The sequence below is a fragment of the Penicillium mononematosum genome (genome assembly GCF_028829835.1).
Source record: "Penicillium mononematosum strain IBT 11891 chromosome Unknown utg000005l:1.0-9366267.0:1.0-9372171.0, whole genome shotgun sequence".
In the NCBI taxonomy this organism is placed as follows: Eukaryota; Fungi; Ascomycota; class Eurotiomycetes; order Eurotiales; family Aspergillaceae; genus Penicillium; species Penicillium mononematosum.
The window spans coordinates 6,612,322-6,631,558 of record NW_026643275.1 but is presented as its reverse complement, the minus strand read 5'-3'; the positions used below and the strand labels follow the sequence as shown (position 1 = coordinate 6,631,558).

At 51.1% G+C, this 19,237-nt stretch overlaps 7 protein-coding genes across 7 annotated transcripts; 4 read left to right on the top strand and 3 right to left on the bottom strand.

Annotated features, from left to right (window-relative positions):
• Positions 1 to 404: 404 nt before the first annotated feature.
• Positions 405 to 887, top strand: N7519_010703 (uncharacterized protein; the record flags this gene model as incomplete). Its single annotated transcript, XM_057297476.1, has 1 exon — positions 405 to 887. The coding sequence occupies one exon, from the start codon at positions 405 to 407 to the stop codon at positions 885 to 887; it is 483 nt and encodes a 160-aa protein (XP_057145358.1).
• A 68-nt stretch (positions 888 to 955) lies between these two features.
• N7519_010702 (uncharacterized protein) lies at positions 956 to 1,326 on the top strand (the record flags this gene model as incomplete). Its single annotated transcript, XM_057297475.1, is given in 2 exon segments — positions 956 to 1,154; positions 1,172 to 1,326. 2 exon segments carry the CDS (start codon positions 956 to 958, stop codon positions 1,324 to 1,326), a joined length of 354 nt encoding a protein of 117 aa, XP_057145357.1.
• A 471-nt stretch (positions 1,327 to 1,797) lies between these two features.
• On the bottom strand, positions 1,798 to 2,713 carry N7519_010701 (TIM-barrel enzyme family protein; the record flags this gene model as incomplete). Its single annotated transcript, XM_057297474.1, has 2 exons — positions 1,798 to 2,549; positions 2,626 to 2,713. The coding sequence occupies 2 exons, from the start codon at positions 2,711 to 2,713 to the stop codon at positions 1,798 to 1,800; spliced, it is 840 nt and encodes a 279-aa protein (XP_057145356.1).
• Positions 2,714 to 3,536: 823 nt separating this feature from the next.
• N7519_010700 (magnesium transporter CorA family protein) lies at positions 3,537 to 6,544 on the top strand (the record flags this gene model as incomplete). Its single annotated transcript, XM_057297473.1, has 5 exons — positions 3,537 to 3,588; positions 3,677 to 4,016; positions 4,085 to 6,145; positions 6,222 to 6,424; positions 6,474 to 6,544. 5 exons carry the CDS (start codon positions 3,537 to 3,539, stop codon positions 6,542 to 6,544), a joined length of 2,727 nt encoding a protein of 908 aa, XP_057145355.1.
• A 2,307-nt stretch (positions 6,545 to 8,851) lies between these two features.
• On the top strand, positions 8,852 to 11,575 carry N7519_010699 (putative phospholipid metabolism enzyme regulator; the record flags this gene model as incomplete). Its single annotated transcript, XM_057297472.1, has 1 exon — positions 8,852 to 11,575. One exon carries the CDS (start codon positions 8,852 to 8,854, stop codon positions 11,573 to 11,575), a length of 2,724 nt encoding a protein of 907 aa, XP_057145354.1.
• A 1,154-nt stretch (positions 11,576 to 12,729) lies between these two features.
• On the bottom strand, positions 12,730 to 15,459 carry N7519_010698 (DUF3824 domain-containing protein; the record flags this gene model as incomplete). The annotated part of the gene is made up of 4 exons (XM_057297471.1): positions 12,730 to 13,223; positions 13,290 to 13,648; positions 13,710 to 14,493; positions 14,550 to 15,459. 4 exons carry the CDS (start codon positions 15,457 to 15,459, stop codon positions 12,730 to 12,732), a joined length of 2,547 nt encoding a protein of 848 aa, XP_057145353.1.
• A 1,900-nt stretch (positions 15,460 to 17,359) lies between these two features.
• Positions 17,360 to 18,794, bottom strand: N7519_010697 (phosphoesterase superfamily protein; the record flags this gene model as incomplete). Its single annotated transcript, XM_057297470.1, has 2 exons — positions 17,360 to 18,169; positions 18,234 to 18,794. 2 exons carry the CDS (start codon positions 18,792 to 18,794, stop codon positions 17,360 to 17,362), a joined length of 1,371 nt encoding a protein of 456 aa, XP_057145352.1.
• Positions 18,795 to 19,237: the final 443 nt, after the last annotated feature.

Below are 19,237 nucleotides of genomic sequence, written 5' to 3'. Positions count from 1 at the left end.
CCAGCTCCTTCACACAGCGCCTAAAATACCCGGGGCATCTCTCTGGTGGTGACACGACTTGTCAGTTTATGTATACGGAGCGTGTAGAATAGTTTGGGGTCTGCACAGCACCATCTCCTTCAAAAATCGCGTCAAAGGCGCTGGAGACATTGGGATGAGTTATCCAATTGGGATTCGAGGAGACAATAATGCCGGCATCCGGGGCTTTGTCGAGCTTAGCTATGATGGTGAAACGCATCGTGGCCCTCTGACCAATTACCATGTTGTGCGCCCGTCCCCCTGTATGGCCACGATGAAATCGATCGCGGAGGTATATCTCTTTTTTTCGCCGGTCGTTCTCCAAGGGGCATTCACGATAGAATCGCTAGCGAAGATGGACCACGACGCATATACTTCCTCTGCCAATGTCCTGGGATTGGCGAAGTGCGCTAATCACTTATTGCACGCTCTGTCTCGCTTACCGCGAATACAGCGCAGCTCAAGAGGCTAGACGAGTTCTTCTGTGCCCAACTCGGGCGTGTTGGAGACGTCTTTTGCCGGAGACTGATCCGAGAGCAACTCCCGATCTCGAGCAGAACCCTGACGGCCAAGAACATGAGTTGGATGACCTGGCCATGGTTATCTGCCCTCCATCCCCTCTTCCTCTCTCTCCCTCCTGGCCCCGGACCCGGTTGAACAGACGGAAGACGGACCTTACCCTAACCGTCGAAGACCAACTACAAGGCCTTGAGCAACAGAAGGCTCGGGTCATCATGCAGGAGATCGCCTTTTGGACCAACTTGTTCACTAAGAGCAAGTCGTTCTCAAGTGCACGTATACCACGAAGACGGGCCAAAAGGCCAAACTCACCTCGCGCGATCAAGTCACCCTCCTTCCATTGCTCTTGACTCAAAAGGAGAGTGCCTAGTAAAAATTAAAAACGCATATCGACAAAACGGAAAGGTTGCAGACGAACATGCAGACCCATCCCAATCTCAAGCAAGTGTCTCCTCGACAGTCTCGACAGCTACCGAATTGTCAACTGAGCGGACCCTCCATCGCCCTTGAAGTTGCATACTCAAAATCCGACTCAAAGTTAAGTTCTGACGTCCGATTTTGGTTGAACCCTGGTTTGCAGGGACTGCAGAATGACGCGAATGTCATGCTGGTGGGAGGTAAGGAGAGCATCAAGGCATCAAGGTTGTTATCATTGTGAAGTGGTCGAAGCCGGCCAGGGGACGTGTCTCTGGCACTGCAGAGCTATGCATGTGGGATCGCAACGGCATGCCTAATGCCAACATTTGCTTGACACTCCATATCAAAGGTCCCGGCCTGAAATTGGATTGAAAAGTGAGAGAGGCGAAACAACAGGGTCCAACGATCCCAGATCACTTGGATTACCAAACATGGAGAGCAGCACGAACGTCAGTGACCATCCTCTCATTGTCCCCTCTGAAAGCCTACAATGTCGTCCTCGCGCAGGGGAGATTTCCAGATCTCCCAACAACAACTGGAGTATGTCGCAGAGGCGATTTGGGAAGAGCAGGGGAGGTAGATTTTGTTTGTTTTCGTTTCTCGAGGGCATATGAAGGAAGTTGATAGATACAAATAGGTCACTTTTGTCTATTCAAGCATTGATTTTATCATAGGCTTGGTCTTGGTTTCATTCTATCAAGCTAACCTATGATTCGTGCAATAAAGGGAGGTATCACTACATAGCCATAAGATCATGGCCTTATTGACGATAGACGTGACTTTAAGGTCAAGGAAAACAAGGAGTTCATCACACAGATCAGAAAGCTTCCTAGGCACAGCTCTCTACCTCTTCAAGGCAATATTTTTGAACTCAGCAGTGGTGTCCCTGATGGCCACTTCAACAGGAAGTCGCTCCATTGAACTGGCTCCATAGAAGCCATGCAAGCCCTGCACCCTATCCAATACGAATTTGGCATCTTCTGGAGCAGCAATAGGCCCACCGTGACACAGCACAATGACATCCTTATTGATCCGCACCGCCGCATCCCGCATGGCCTGGATCTCCACAACACATTGATCCAACGTTTTCCCAGTCTTCGCCCCGATCAGCCCAGAAGTAGTCAGACCCATATGTGCCACCAGGATATCCGCCCCAGCCTTCGTCATAGCTTCGGCCTCCTCGACATTGAAAACATAAGGCGTCGTCAGAATATCCAACTCAGCGGCCTGCCGCACCATCTCCACCTCTTTACCATACCCCATCCCAGTCTCCTCCAAGTTAGCACGGAAGTTGCCATCGATCAGTCCCACCGTGGGAAAATTCTGCACCCCGGCAAATCCCAAGTCCCGCAGCTGCTTCAGGAACCGCGGGATATGCTTGAACGGATCCGTACCGCAGACACCTGCAATCACTGGGATATTTTGAACAATAGGGATGACTTCAGCGGCCATTTCGACTACTACCTCGTTGGCGTTGCTGTACGGCATCAGGCCCGCGAGACTTCCGCACCCCGCCATGCGGAAGCGACCGCTGTTGTATATGATGACTAGGTCTGCGCCGCCGGCCTCGACCGATTTTGCGGAGAGACCGATGCCTGAGGGTGGATTATTAGTTGAACTAATTGATCGAGAGGCGAGGGCCTCGAGAGACAGGTGACACCAAGTACTTACCGGCTCCGGCTCCAACGATGGGCTTCCCGGCTTCAATTTGATGGCGTAGGTGGGCGAGGATCTCGCTGCGACAGGTGGGTGGAGCCATAGTTGAGCAAATGGATATTTGTAGTTGTTTAATTGTTCCTGTAGGTCAAAAGGTGTGATAGTGTGATATTCTTCTCTCGTCCCAACTCGAATTAATTTTAATGATATATGAATCGTGCTTCTCGCAAAAGGCGGGGCAGACTTTTGGAGCGGATGAGGACTAAGCTATCTTTGAAGCCAACAAGTCAAAGGTTCGTTCATTCCATGTCATTGAGTTTATATCTCTCCCTGTAAGTGAACTATAGAAACACAAGATATCCCTGACGAGTTGCGCTGTCGGCCAAAACCTGAATTTCTATAGTTTTGCTGACCTCATCCATCCCGTTTTAGGAAAAGCCTCCCAAGGTTGTCCCATGGAAGTCTCAGAATCTCATGGACCTCCTGGACCTCGGGGGGTTTCTCTTTGTATTTGGATTCTCCTTTCTTTCTTGTACACTATAAACACTATAATATCCTAAAAGTACAACTTATTCCCATTTCTATTTGATATCTGACAAGATTTGCTTGTTTCTTCCAAGGTTGTTTTATTCCGGGAATGTTCCACTCTGCTTTTGCCACCCGCGTCATCCCCAACTTAAGCTGCAGCTCCCTTCAGCGCTGTCGACAATGCCGATGTCGGTTCCCCCATGATCATCGCCAGTAAGATCGTATGGAAAGCTGGGTATCCTGTATCCTGCATCCTGGGAGTCTTTGCCCTGTGAGCCTGTTTGTGTTGGGCTCCATTGGTTGATGAGCTGTTGAAAAGTTCTCATCCACTTCAGTACAGTTGCTCTGTACTGAAGACACCCAACCTTCATCGCGACCCAATCATTGAGGCTGTCACAATGGATCCGCCCATGATCCCAGTACCTGGAGCAGCGTCTTCCAGACCGCCACGTTCGTCGCATTCGTCTAGCCCAAGAAAACGTCCACAGCACAGCGATTACCCACCTGCTGATAACAACGCTAGCTATGGCCTAATGAGCGGCGGTCGGGCTCCAGGCACTGGTCCGGTACCCGTCCCGGAGACGTCGCCAGCCAACAAGACCCGCCCCAACCCCCCCCGCTGATAATGCTGCTGGCAAACCCTCCAAGTCCTCCAAACGCAAAAAGAACCGCAACCGCAAGCGTCGCAATCGACACCCGTCTTTTATTCCACCTAGTCGGGAGGAATCCCATGATAGCCCTGCGGAGATTTCGGATGCTGGAGGTGTTAGGGACTCAATGGAGGCCGATCGGCCAACCTCGAGGGACAAGTCGTTCTTCAAATTGGGGCGCAATCTAAGCAACACAAGCTTGGAGAGCGATGCCCTGTTAGATCATCGGTAAGATCTCGTGATATTGAGCGATCTCGGAGCTTCAGACCTGGTAGATACTAATATTTTTACCTTAGGGACCAACCCTCGATGAGACCTCGTCGTGACAGTCGCCTTGCATCGTCATTCCGCCCGAGCTCCCTAACATCCAATGTCTTCCGATCAAACGATGGGCAATCCCGCAGCACCCCGAAGGGGTCACGGAGCCAACAACATCGTGGTGATAGTGACGAAGAGGATACCAATGATCGGACACCATTGATGCGGCCAGTTTCAGGCCACATACCTGGCCATAATCGGTACGGAACAGACACTCGCCCGGGTTTGTTCTCATCGCGTGCTCGACAGCCCTCTGCTCAGACTATATCCTCGGGATGTTCGCCAAAGGATGATCGCAGCCCACTCTATTCTCCCACTGTAGAGCGAGACTACGATGTCAACAACCCTCCGTCAATTCCGGGGTCTCCAAAGTTGGGCCCAGAGATGAATTATGAAGATGCTGTGGTAACAGGAGCTGATTGGGACTTCTCAATGGCTCGGTCATTGGAGAATCGCAAGGACTCTTTGAATCCCCTCAACGACACTCTGATCGATATAGAGGGAAATGGATTGCACCCACATTCTGCACCATCCTCATCGCCTGGGTCACCGCTGCTTTCTCCACATCAAGAATTGCGGCGACGCCGGACCGTGGCAGTACCAGCAGAGGAAGACGTATGCTTCCCTACCGAGGCGATATCCGAATTGGGAGACGAGGGACCAAGGCAAATGCGAGATGAAGTCGGTGAACGTCGACGGCGTAGACATCGGCGTTGGCCCGATCTCTCGGTGCTGGAAGAATGGAGCCGCGAGGAGAAAGAGGAGCGCAATGGAGACATGCGAGTCAAAAGGATCAGTGAGCCTGTGCTCGTCGAAGGCCGATTGCGCCCTCAGTATACAGGTTGGCGACGCGAAGAAGATGAGGCGCCTTATCGGTTCACATATTTCAACGAAGAATTTCCGAGCACCATTCATGCCCAAACTATCTCCGAGCTGGTACAACCAGGTGGTAGCTTCCGCGATCTGTTTATTCCAGATCCACCCGAACTAGAGGATTCCTCGGAAGATGAGGACGACGAAGAGGAATCTTTCGTGGAGAACCCTGCTTTCAATAACTCAACCCAAGCGCCCAACAAGTCAACATATCACTCGGACAACCAAAGTCAAGGGCAAGGCCATCAAACGAACGTCAATCCTCATATGACGCCTCAGACCATTGCTCCCAATGGAAGGAGTACAAGTGACCTTATGACCGGCAATGCTCCTCCTGTCAGAGGGCCCTCGCGTTTATCTGTCATCAGCGAAGGACGCCCAGACTCCCACCGAGAGCTTTCGCCCGCACCTTCAAACACCCCATTTAACAACACCCCCAGCACGAAACCTAAACGGTACGGTCCACGGCCGACTTTCTGGCTAGATGTTCTCTCTCCGACAGATGCAGAGATGCGTACGATTGCCAAAGCTTTCGGGATTCACGCGCTGACGGCAGAGGACATTATGATGCAAGAAGCTCGAGAGAAAGTCGAGCTGTTTCGCAGCTACTATTTCGTCAACTACCGCACTTTTGAACAGGATGTCAACAGCGAGAACTATCTCGAGCCAGTGAACATGTATGTGGTAGTTTTCCGCGAAGGCGTGATATCCTTCCATTTCTCGCAAACACCCCACCCAGCCAATGTGCGGCGGCGTATCCGCCAACTGATGGATTACCTGATCCTCAGCTCAGACTGGATTTCATACGCACTGATTGATGACATTACCGACGTCTTCGGTCCGCTGATCCAAGCTATTGAAGATGAGGTCGATGAGATCGACGAGATGATCATGCAGATGCACTCTTCCAGCAAGGAGGTCTCGTCCAATGACAGTGTGCTTCCTTCATTCGCACCAGGAGAGATGCTGCGGCGAGTGGGAGAATGCCGCAAGAAGGTCATGGGACTGTATCGACTTCTCAGCAACAAGGCCGATGTAGTCAAGGGCTTTGCCAAGCGTTGCAATGAGCAGTGGGAGGTCGCACCGAAGTCAGAGATTGGTCTGTACCTGGGTGACATTCAGGATCACATTATGACGATGACGGGTAACCTAACGCACTATGAAACGTAAGTCTTGCCTTTTGACCTATGTTCAAGGCTGGTCTTGCACAACGTTGCAGAAATCGCTAACTGTTACCTCCAGAATCCTTTCCCGCGCACACTCCAATTACCTCGCGCAGATCAACATCCTCATGAATGAGCGTCAGGAACATACTGCCGACGTACTGGGTAAGCTGACTGTTCTTGGTACGATTGTCCTACCGATGAACATCATCTGCGGCATGTGGGGGATGAACGTCAAGGTACCGGGTCAGGACATTGATAGTCTGACATGGTTCTGGTGCAGTATGTCTTCCCTCTTTTCCTTCCCAGACTATCTGCTGATACTTGGTAGTTACTGCCGGACTATGCGTGTTTGCATTTGTATCTGTTTGGACTGCTAAGAGAGTCTACAAAATTGTATAGACTTGCCATGTGTCTCCATGTTGCTTTCTACTTGGTTTCAGTTGATTGGATCGATACCCTGGGTTTGGTTTGGTTAATTGCTCGTTTATGTAAGGGCCCTGGGGGTTCTTTCTTCTTTTTGGTCTCTGACTGGCTCTAAATGCTCGCTGTCCCCGGATTTGACGATATACGATGCATGTGTTGCTCTTGCTGTATATGGGAGGTTGCCTAGATATTCATATTGGCTGCAGGTTGGATAGAAGTGTATATTAGGGGGGGAAGAAGACTTGTTTCCCCAAACTACATCTATTATACTCTGGTAACTGTATCTACTGTAGAATTGATCCTTCAATCGGTATTTGCAGTCCTAAATCTAGTAGGTAGCTTCCAACGAAATGGAGCACGGCTTTGGTTCTGGTTCGGATTTCTTTCCCGGGCACTTTGATTTCTTACCCCTGCGTCTTTGATATATCACCATCTCATTCTTGATACTTGGTGTATGACTCTTGACTCTTATAAAATGACTGAGCCCAATATTTGCTCTCCCCAACATGACGATAGTTGCCTGGAGGGTCTACCTCTTTCAACCAGGAGGTACGAATATCAAGGAAGGCACCATTTCAGTCGTATGCTAGATCTTGACTCTGGCAGGCACGAACGTGGGAACCGACTATATCCTTTTTCATATTGACCCGGTAGACTTGACTCACGACTTCCTCGACGAAGAAACGGCTTATTTTCCACGACTGCGTCTTTCTTTTGATATTCCACATGAACTACTGCTAATAACCATACCGAGCCCTGAGCACGCAGCTGCGGTTGGTGCCCTTAATCAACAAATTCGGGGAGACCTCGACTCGATGGGCCATGGTCTGTCTGGCGCGATCAAAGGCTATCCAGGGGGCGGCACCCGTCTCGAGAACGGCAAAGGAAAAGATGCTGATATAGCATTTGGCCCAAGAAAGCGAGCATTAGGAGAGCGAGCACACGGCAACGAAACAAGGTACACCGTTGTCGCTGAGATCGCTATCTCTGAGACGGGGACTAAGCTGAAGAGAGATGTTGATTTCTGGTTGGACCCCCTTTGTGGCAATGTAAATATGGTCATAACGATGAAGGCAAGCAGACAACTTCCCTATATCGAGATCGACACCTGGCAGCGGGTGAATGACCGAGCCCACTGTACTGGGAGTGTGTCGGTAACAAAGACCACGAAGGGCAGAGTTAAGGTCGCCGGCCCCCTGCGCATTCCATTCGATGCGTTGTTTGACAGAGCGCCAAAAATTCCCGCGGAAAGAGATATATCTCTTTCCGTGCAACGCCTTCAGTCTCTCGCAGAGGATATCTGGGAAGACCAAGGGATCTGACATCCCTGTATGTTTCATTACCATCGGTCATTTATTACCGTTTATTACCGTTTATTACCGTTTATTACCGTTTATTACCGTTCTCGGCGTCACCCATCGGTCATCCCCAATGACTTCATCTTTCCAAGGTTGTTCTTTTCTATTTCTCTACTCTATTTCTCTACTCTATTTCTCTACATGTACTCTACCTCCATCTTCTTTTTTTTTGTCTTCTTTCTTTTCGACTTTTCGACTCGATTCTAGACCCATCCGTTGTGCTTCCATGCAGTCACCCCCTTGACGTGGACCACGGTCATTGGTCTTTGCCACGACCCCATCAGCCACTTTTCACCGAGGTTTTGACCGACTTCTGCACATTTGGCAGAGGCGCCACTCCAAGAACAACGAAACAACGTCAATCCAGTCCAGTCGAGCCAGTCAAGCCAGTCAAAAACGTTGAGCCGGATCGGCGGGTCTCCATTTGCCTAAATCCGCCAACCAAATCTTGTCCATCTTCACTTCCTTCGTTCTAGGCCTTTGTTTTTGTTGGCAACAAAGCAGAAAACGGCACAAGTGATGGGCTCTCTTTATGCTACACTGACGGCCCACTTGGTGTTCTAAACCTCCATCTCTCTCCAGTTTCCCCAACCCCTGCACCTGCTGCAGCCATTTTTCGCTTGTGCGTTTCTGTACAGAACCCGATTTGCGGCAAACAGCATGTGGTCATCGGCTATTCGTTCTCCTGGACCCTCGCATGTGTAACCCGTATTCTGCGCAACATTTCATTCGATCCTCGTGATATCTCATTCGCTCTTGCCAAACAACTCACTTCTTCACCGTCGAGCTTTCCCTGTCTAGGCGCTGTGCCTTGCTTTTTCTGGTTACCCTTTTTGGGCCCTGTGTCTGCCCAACTAACCCGGCTACCTCTCGGGTCTCCTGACTTGTCCACGTCGTATCAGTCCATTCTGACTCAACAGGGACCATGGCTGCGGAGTCCGAGAGGCTGCCTCACCTTAATGGCACCCCTGGCCGATCCAGAGGACCGGAGGATGCAGAGGCGGCGTCAGACCCTACGCACCGATCGGCCAGCGAAAGTGGCATGATGGAACGGTCTCTCGTTACACCTCAGACTCAACTCTTGTCTCAGGTCCCTAAACTTTTTCCCACTCCTCCTACCGCTTCCGCTTCCGCGTCTACAACGAACTCCGCTGTTTCCTCCCGCGAGCCCTCCCCGGTCCGACATTCTTCACGTACCTACACTCCTACCTACAATCCTTCCTCGCCCACCCGGGTATCCTCACAATCGCGAAAGACCAGTCAAGACCGATCCAGTCCGACCCGACACTCTAACGGCCTGACATCCGGCCCACCTACAAGCTCACCAACACCGAATCTTCAACGTTCCTCCTCTTCTCCAGTCAGGTCCCTAGGTCTCTCCGCTCCTGTCGACTCGCCGGCCAATGTCCCCGGTCCGGAAAAATCCAATATGCCATTGTGGGCCGCGAACCGTCGCACGGATCTGGACTCGACACTTCCGAATACTTCGCAGAAAAGATCTTCATTGCCGTTGGAGGATTTCACACCTAAACCGGACCGAAACACAACTCGGACTGTCGCTAGGGGTGTTAGTGGGCAAGGGTCCTCCCTGGAAACCGTCGAAGAGATGGCAAGCAATCCCTCTACTCCGTCCAGCGAGACTCCTACCCAGTCGGTGATCCCGGAGGAATCACGATTGCACCGGATCGACGAAGACCCGACCCCACGTGCTCCGCATCAAACTTCAGGGAGTGGCAGTGATAGTGGTGAGAATCGGAGTTCGGAACCAAAGGAAGAGACCCGTCCACAGGCGCCCAGTGCGGCCAAAACAACCAAAACTCTGATGTCACAGCGATCGACAACATCACTCAGTGCGAGTGCTCGTGGAAAGCCCGCCGACGGCTCAGTGCGCAACATGATTGTAGAAACAGAAACCGTCAGTTCGATTCCGCAAGTTTCCATGGGAGTGGGGAATGGTGAACGAGGCAACGCTTCTCGTGCAGAACAGGGTACACTTCGCATGAAGCCTTCCAATGAAACCATTCGTCCGCGCAAAGAAAAGAAAAAGAACCGTCGATCCAATGCCCTTCTTACGACAGGCCCTGTAACAAGCAAAGCCGACATCTTCGAGGCTAGAGTGGCCAATGCAGTGGACGAGGCTGATGTTTCGGACTCCGACGAGACTTTCGTTTACGACTCGAACCCGCCTGATCCATATCCTTCTCGACCACCCAGGTATCATTCTCGAACTCCTAGTGCGACCTCTATGGCGAGTCAAGCGGAGCAGTTGGCTGGTCGTACCCGAGGTTTGCGGGACACTTCCCATGGCGTGACAGGCAAACGCAGCATGAAGTTTACCAACACCAACCCCTACAACAACGGCACCATAGATGGTGATGGTGTCGAGATAGATATGGCTTCGCGCTCTACCAGAACGGATGGGAGTGGAACCATCACTCCCCGACATCACAATCTGGGGCGCCTTCATGGACGCAACGGCATGCACCCGAATCTTTTTGATAACGACAGTGCTCACTCGCAGAGCCAATCTCAAAAGTCCCCTCGTCATTTCATCGGGAATAGCTATCGGCATTCTCGCCACCGGCTGTCTCCCAACTACAGAACCATTAGCGGTTCCAAGAAGGGCGGCGAGTATGACTATGAGGCAGAGGGTGCAGACGATGAACGTACCCCGTTGGTAGGCACACCACGTACAATCCACAGTCGCGGTGGTCGACGGCCCAACAGTGCAAGCTTACGGCAGATGCAGTACATGGCGCAGCGGGAGCGCGGGGTTTTCGCTCGATTTGGCTCGTGCGCTATTATCTTCCTTCTGTTGTTGATTGTCGCTGGCGGTGCCACCTCGTTCATCGTGGCGGCAACCCAACCCCTTCTAGATGTCCAAGTTATCGCGATTCAAAACGTGCTGGCTTCGGAACAGGAAATTATGTTGGATCTGAACGTGCAGGCCATCAATCCGAACTTGTTCCCTGTGACCATCGATGACACCGATGTCAACATATTCGCGAAGAGTCGTTATGTTGGAACCGACAAGTTTTGGCGGGAGCACGGTGACCTGGATAACTTCCCACGCGTGGAGCAAAGCCGACGTCGCTGGGAGTTGTCACAGGCCGTGAGGTGTCTAGGCAATGTGGACTGTGTTAAGGAAGCCATGTCTAGTCAACCTGACCCACACACCACCGACGGAGTTGACAAGGGAACTGATCCCCCAACCGATCCAGAAGGCGACCCGCGATCAATGTTGCTTGGCCGCGTGTTCCACTTCGATTCCCCACTCTCTTTCGAATCATCTCCTTGGAATCATTTGACTTCCAGCTCCAAAGGACAGATCCGACTGCCCCGGCCAGGAAACAAAACCGAGGCAGGAGGCACGGAGCGCTGGGAGCGAGTCCTCCAACACCCCTTTGAGTTGACTGTCCGCGGTATCATCAAATACCAGCTCCCACTCAGCTCCCGCTACCTCTCGGCATCTGTTAGCTCCAGCATCAAGGTGGTTCCCGATACCGATGATAACGATCCGGAGCAAACACCTCCGAGCAACGACACAGTACGAATTTCTGTGCCACAAAGAAACGTACCACGCATTCGCCTTCCACTCGATACTCGATCCACTGGATCTGGGGATTCGAGACGACCTTTTACGGCATAACAAACTTAGCGATAGATCGAGATCATTGACTTACGACAGCCCTATCTTTTCTTAATTATGTTTTACTTTTTTATCTTCATGTAACGCGACGAAAAGCAAAGAGCCTATTGCCTTTGGTGGCCTACTCTGTATACATCATACAGATACGCAGTATGGCCCCTATCTTCCCTTGAGACTTCATTCCGCAGTATACCCCATTTGCAATTTTCGTCTTTTTGTGCTCGCAGGCCTTGGACAAGTTCTCTCATGGATCAACTCCATCTACTTCTTGCCATCCCTTTCTCTCTTGTCCTTTGAAAAACTATTTCGGATATGGCTTTTTCTTCGTTAGCCACTTCCTTGGAATGGATGCGATATCTGCTACATCGCTCCGTCCCTCCATTCCTTACACGGCAGTCAGCCATATTTTCTTAACGGGTTTTATTCGAGGTTCTTTTCCATGTCCATTCTTCTTGGTGCGAACCACGCTGTATCTGTACTATCTGTCTCGCTTCTGGCTGATCTTGGAATCAGCCTTGTGTTACATACGTATTTCTTTTGTACGGCAGGGCTTTGGGGAAAGATGCTTGTCATTATTAGCTCAGTCTTCGAATACGAGACAGGGTTGAGCTTTGCATAATGTTGTTTCATTTAGAGGTTTCTGTGACTGTATCTCTTTTTGTTCGGGTTTTTTTAAACATGAATATGGATATTCTTTCGGGCTTTGAATATATTAATTATGAAAATAGATATGTACTTTCATACAAATCAGCTCGTCTTTGACTTGGCAATATGACATCCTCACTCCGCTTAATATCTATCTCTACTCCGGGAGCTCCTATCCTACGCACTTCCCTATGTTTACTAAAGCATCCATAACATTCCAAGGTTATTACCAAAAAGGATATTGAAAATATGACTATGCCATCATAAAAAAAGATTGCACTATCCGAACACACATACACATCATAAAATCATTATCATCGGCAGCAGGCATGATTCATAACCTTGCAAGATCGACGAGCATAAAAGGATAAGATACCAAGGAAAAAGATACAAAACTAAAGAGATGGGGTAGACGTAGAAGATGAAGTTCATCAACGCAGAAGAAATAAACATAAGGTCAAGGGGATGGACAGGAATAAGCGGGATAGAAACATTCACACAGCAACCCGCTAGAACAGAACTTTGGTAAACCTGTTCACCAGATCCTCAAATTTATCCACAGCAGGATCCCGCTCAGGAAGAAGACGGCCTTGCCCGTCAAAGCGGTTAGGTAGGTCGATGGTTGAGTCAGAATCTGTTTCAGAGACTTTGTTCTGGTCTCTTCCCTCCTGGGATTTTGGAGCTGATGGATGATTTCGGTGGTGACTAGAAGCAGGATGGGAAGAGTAGTAATCTGGGGAAGCAGGACTAGGGTAGGGCATAGGTGGATAGGGAACGGATGAGGAGCGGCGGCTATGATGATGGTCCCGATCTCGATCGCGACGGTGGCTTCTATCTCCACGATGCGAAGATGAGTACGGTTCAACGGTAGAGTCACTATCATCGGTTTCGTAGCCAGGATCCCGCGGTGACTCCGTCAGGTCGAAAGCGACGGATTTCGAGACTTGTGGCGGTTGGCTACTTGACCGGGGTGGAGACGTTGGAAAGGGGTGGATGTTTAGACCTGTCGGTTTGGAGGTTAGCTTTTGTCGCGTTATACACGGTCACAGCTGGGGTTCAATGAACCCACCTTTGTGCACATGATTGGCATCAGTAGGTAGGGTGGAGCTGCTCACATTGTCTTCAGCCCTACGTGGCCGAGGTGCGTATTGATCGGGTCCCATCCCTCCTGGTGGCACAGCGCCGTATGCGTAAGGCTGGGGCGGGGCAGCGCCAGGTGGAGGAGGGTAGTCTGCCGGGTTGTAGGAAACAGGGGTACCGCCGCCCAGGTTATAGGTTGAGTCGCCCGGGGGTGGGGGGAAATAGTTGCTGTTGGGGTAGTAGTGGGGGGTCAGCCATGGGCGGGGGGCCATGGGCTCTTTGCGGGGAAGGCGGGTATGGTTCTGGGTCGTAGGATTCTTCATAAGGATCACGGTGGACGTCATCATGCTCTGGTTACACCACTAGTCAGGGTGAATATTTCTCGATAAAAATTGGGGGATGTGGAGACTTACTAGAGTGTTCGCGTTCGCGCTCTTTGGACTTGCGACGCTCGTTGTACTTGTGTGCGGCATAGCCGAGCCCTGTTGCGCCCAGGGCAGCACTCGCGAGGTCTCGCGAGCGGCTGCGGTGCTTCTTGCTTCGTCGGCGGCGACCTTCGCGGTCGGAATCAGATGAGCTGGTGTAGCGGGCTCGGCTGCGACTGCGACTGCGACTGCGGCTATGACGTCTGGGACCGTAGGCTTCCTGTGCTTCGTAGTAGGGTGCACCGGGCTGGCCGTAGTAGTGCTCGGATGGAATGCTACCTGTGACTGGGTCGTTGCCGTATTCGATCAGACCGGCCGAGTCGCGAGCTGGGTCGGGATAAGACTGTGACGGGGCGCGGCTGCGAGACCTTGAGCGATGGCGGCCCCGGCTCGAACCCTCCTTTTCATCTTTGTCACTCTTCTGCTTCTCGTAGAGGCCGGTGGCAGCAGCAGTAGCAAGACCGGCACCCACAATAGGAAGAGCTTGTCTCATACGGCTGCGGGAACGGGAGCGCTCACCCTTTCGAGAGCGCGAATGGCTGCGGACCTTTTCAACCAGGCCAGCCACGGCCGCACCGGCCAGACCAGCGCCAGCCATGTGCTTGCGGCGTTCAGACATGCTTCGTTCACCATGCTCTCCATCCTTCTCTGAACGACCCCGGCTAGCAGCCCGAGAACGGGAGCGAGTGCGGGACCGGCTTTTACGGTCTCCACCTTTCGACTTGCTACGCAATGCAGCCACACCAGCAGCCAAGGCCGCAGCACCAACTCCCACCTCGAGCAATGTCTTCGCACGAGAGTGGGAGTGGAGCGGCTGCGGCTACGGCCGTGACGACTCCGGCCATGTCTGCTGTGACGATGGGAAGAACGGTCATCTTCAAAGGAGTGAGAACGATGGCGGCTCTTGCTACGGTGGTAGTAGTCGCGAGCATGCGATGCAGCATTCACAGCGACTGCACCAAGAGCACCTGCACCAAGAGTCTTACCAATGCGGCTGGCGCCATGGCTGACTTCCCCATCTTTCTTGCTGCGGCTGCGGAGCAATTCGGCCGCACCAGCACCTACCAATGCACCCTCTGCCATATGACGGCGGTGGTGAGGGTGATCGTCATAGTCGCGGGTTTCCTTTCGGATGTAGACCATGCTATCATCGCTGCTGTAGTCATGATCACGATCACCGCGACGACGGCGACTAGTCTGGGAAACGGAATCATCAGGGCTCAGCTCACGTCGTGAGCGATGTTCGTCGTACTCGCGGAGTCGACGGTGACGGTGGTAGTAATATGGGTCTTCGTCGGCCTCGGAGCGGCGCACGACGTCATAGTCGGATTCACGGGGACTGATATGCGAATTGCGGGCTTCACGAATAAGTACGGATTGTTTTCGGGTGGCAATGGTAGTAGCAGTAGGGGACTGCTCCATTCGTTCCAGGGAATCCATGGACCGGGAATGTGGACGATAGGTGTAGGGATGTAAGTACTCACGATCGTAGTAGTCTCTCTCGTAGCGTGTGGGTGGCTCATACTCCACCTCTCGCTCGTATCGCGAGACGGTCACAGGCTCTTCACGATCCGTTTTGCGCCGGATCACCAGCTCGCGCTCGCCGCCGAAAGAGTCATCGTGTCTCGACATGAAGTCTCGACGGTCGTCTTCAGGAGAGATGACGTAGCGCTTGATTGTTACGGGACGGGTCTCGTCCCAGTCTCGTTTGCGGTCTCTGTAAGTGTACGACATGGGACGTAGTAATGGCAGTGAGGAAGGAGATATGAGATATGAAGGATGAATGAGTCGAGAAGTAAGAAGTGGAAGGGCAAAAAAAGTAAGATGCACACTGCAGGGAATTGAGGGGGGGCGGCAGGGAAGTGGGGGTGTGCAGAGAGGATGCGATCGACTAATGGTCGAAGATGATTCCAGTCGAAGTCTCTAGGGCTGATTCTGATTGGTAACGATTTGTCTCGGGCCAAACAAATCAAAGCCAAGAAAAGCCGGGCGAAAGTCCAGTGGGTTTCTGAATAATGATTCAGGATGATGAAAGCCGTCCACGGGGTATTCTGTAGGGCAGAGAGCGGAGTACCGGCACTCACTCAACCGGCTCAGCCTCAGACTAGATGATCGGCAGGCAGCACTGTTATGAAACTAAGAGTTGGAGTGGAGAGATGAAAGAGTCGAAAGGGAAATTTAGCGGACAGATGAAAATGTGAGAGAATGGAAAAGGGAAAAAGAGGCAGAGAGGCAAGGCAGATAAAGACATCCACGTGAGGCTCTCTCTCTCTCTCTCTCTCTCTCTCTCCCTCTATCTATCTCCAGGGCTCTCTCTCTCAATCAGGGCAATCTTTGCCCGGGGGCTGTGGCAAAAACGCTTGAAATACGGCCGTGGCTTAGATTTGTTTGTACTTTTGTATGTGTGTATGTATGTACCTAGGTATTTTGTTTACTCCAGTTTCTATTGTTTGGTCCTTCCCGTCCTCGATCCATGGGTTCTATCAACTGGCTCGGGTGGATTCCATGGTTCCTTCCTATAATACAGTACACATACGGTATATACTGTACATAGTAGTCGGGACATGCAGCCTCACCTGCATTCCAAATGTCATCTGCTGCATTGACAGGTCCAAGTCTCCAAGTCTAGAAGAATGGATCAGCACTATATGCACACTGTCATGAGAACAGTTTCTGCAGTTTCATCCGAATAGGCACGAATAGATTAGCTACAATCCACACATTTCTATTATAGATCTTGATCTCGTGTTTACTATTTTAGGTTGCCGTATTAAAACTATTATCTCTTAGCGAAGAATCTTCGTTTCACTAGGCAGGAGTTGACATCATACGGAGTACAAAGACTATAACCCCTGCAAACCTGCAATATTTGTATCACATCGGGGCAATCCGAGTCGAACCGCCCTGTTTCTTTGCGGGAGCCCGGATGACGTCAATATTTATGCGGGGCGTTCTCAGCAACTCATTATTTATGAAGGTAACAACTTAGTCAAGGCTGAGTCTACTTCGCCCCCAGGCCTTGAAAAGGTTTTTTTTTTATAATAATAAAAAAAAAAGAAGATAAAGAAGTTTAGATATGAACATATCAAGTCAGGATTTGCCGCGGAGCCAAGGGAATTTGTTACGGCGGCAAAATTCCGTTGCATATCGTAGAGACACACGCAAGAGGCTGGAGATTTGCTGCGATGTTAGCGATAAGCTGGAGGATAGTAACCCTGGAACGGCCATTGCAAAGCTAAGCGACACTTTTTCCGAGGTCCAGAGAAACCGACTCTATAGCAAAAGCAAAATATTCGAGGAGGCTTATATCGAACAGAATGCACACTATCAACGACATGGAGTCGTATTCCAACTATTGCAGCGTTTATAGCTGCGCTTTTATGCAGTTTGTAGCAGATCTTCCTTTGCTTTTTACTAGACCTTTCCAGGTTTTGTGACTTTGCTTCCTTTGTCCCATAAGGCTATTTAGATAGACTCTATGGTAGTAGGTATAGTAGGTAGAGGTCATCATCATCTATTGTCATTGATTCTTATCTCTCTCTCTGTGCAGACCCGACTCCATCAACTATCCTTGTTAGGCTGTTGAAAGCTCTTCATACACGCTCAACATAGGAAGCGACACCGCAATACTATTCTAAATCTCCGTCTTTCTAAAGGCCTTTGGCACAGGCAACTTGACAGGGGTATCAGTGCGCGCTGTGTTCTGAATAAGATGCTCAAACGAAGGCGAAGATTTAACACGAGGCGTGAAAGGCTCAAAATCCCAGAGATAGCCGAGAGTACGCAAGATTGAAGAAGCAGAGTAGGACACGACCTTGCCATCCGAGTTAATGCCCTTCTGCTCGACCTGACCCTTTGCAACCCACGGCGAGATCAAGAGAGTCGGGACGCGACCACCGAGACGGTCGAAGGAGAACGTATACTTCTCGCCACTGGGCGCTATCTCGGTGTACGTCAGGTCATCCGGGCGGGTAGCAAGCGGAGGCGGGACGTGGTCGTGGAAACCCCCTGTCTCATCGAAGGTGAGGATCAAGAGCGTCTCTTCCCACTGTGGACTGGAGCGGACCGCGTCATACACGTTCTTAATGAGGGCTTCGCCTTCAGAGACGAGGCCGGTTGGGTGCATGGAGTTCGTACCCACGCCGCAGCAGGACGGGTCAACGAAGGAGAATTCCGGGAGTGCGCCGGCTGCCGCATCAGCGTAGAAGTTATCCAGGGGGACTGCTTTATCGGAGTTGCCACTTGTAAAAGTCCAGTCGAAGAAGTAGGCGTCAACCATACTAGGACTTGTGTAGTAGTTTTTCCAGGTGTGGTTGGTCTCCGAGAGCTGCTGGAAGATGGAACGGTGAGTGAGGCCGTGGACATCTGGGTTGAAGGTCTCATCGTTGTATCCGTGACCAGCGGATGTGCCTGAGAGTACAAAGGCCCGGTTGGGGTTGGTAGGCTATTTATATACGTTAGAAGTTATCCGCGGCGGCTATGGAGTATGCATAATTGCTCGGACTTACACCGGGGTGATCCGAATGCCAGTGGTTGAAGGTGAGGTAGTTCTGCACCAGCGTGGTCATTACCGGCACTTCGTCCTCGATATAGTAGTTAATAACCTGCTTGGCCAGATAAGCCTTGTCGGCATCGTCGCCATAGCTGCGCAGCTGCTCATGCACAAAGCCATGCTGGGTGGGAGTGAGCTTGCCCTGGGCAATGTGGGCATTGTTTGGGACGAAACTGCCATAGAACTCGATGTTGTTTCCAGTCACGGAGTGATCAGGATCATCTAGAACAGAGTCAAAATCCTTGGCAGAACTGCACACCGTGCCAGCTGAAAGATCGGTCAAGTTGTACGGGTTGCAGAAAGGGCCGTTATTGATAGGGTTATCCAGTCCCTTGATAGTCTGCCCGCCGAGCAGGTTATCCACAGAGCGGTTTTCCATTTCCAAGATGACAACATTCTTGATCTTGCTCTTCAGATTGGCGATGGAAGGCGAAGAAAGAGGGGATTGCTGATCCTTTATATCAGCAGAGACCGCCGCCGCAAAGGTCAACAGACCAAGAAGGGCACTGAGTTTCATTATGAATCAGGGGACGTCCGGTCCAAGGTCTGGATAGAGTGCTTGATTTTGAGATCTGAATCAAAGGATTTGCGACCTCTCTTATGTTGCATGTAAATAAATATCCCTGGCATTCCTCGGAACGATCCAATTTCGAATATCCCCTTCCACGTGTTGCTTTGGAAATTACGGCTCGATGGAGTTCTATCCTGAAAGCATAGATATGAAGAGCGGTAGTGATCAAGCTGCGGGGTCATATAAATTAACACTCTCACAGGGCGGGGGTGAACAACATCCTGAAATGCACCCGATTGGCGATCGTCGCATCGTCCCCATAATCCGTATGTAATTGGCTACTTGGGATCGATTGGTTGGCACCTCGATCACGTAAAAGAGGTACTAGCAACATTCATAAGATGTTGTGTTGCACGCCTTCTGAGGCCGTGGGATTTACTAGTCACTAC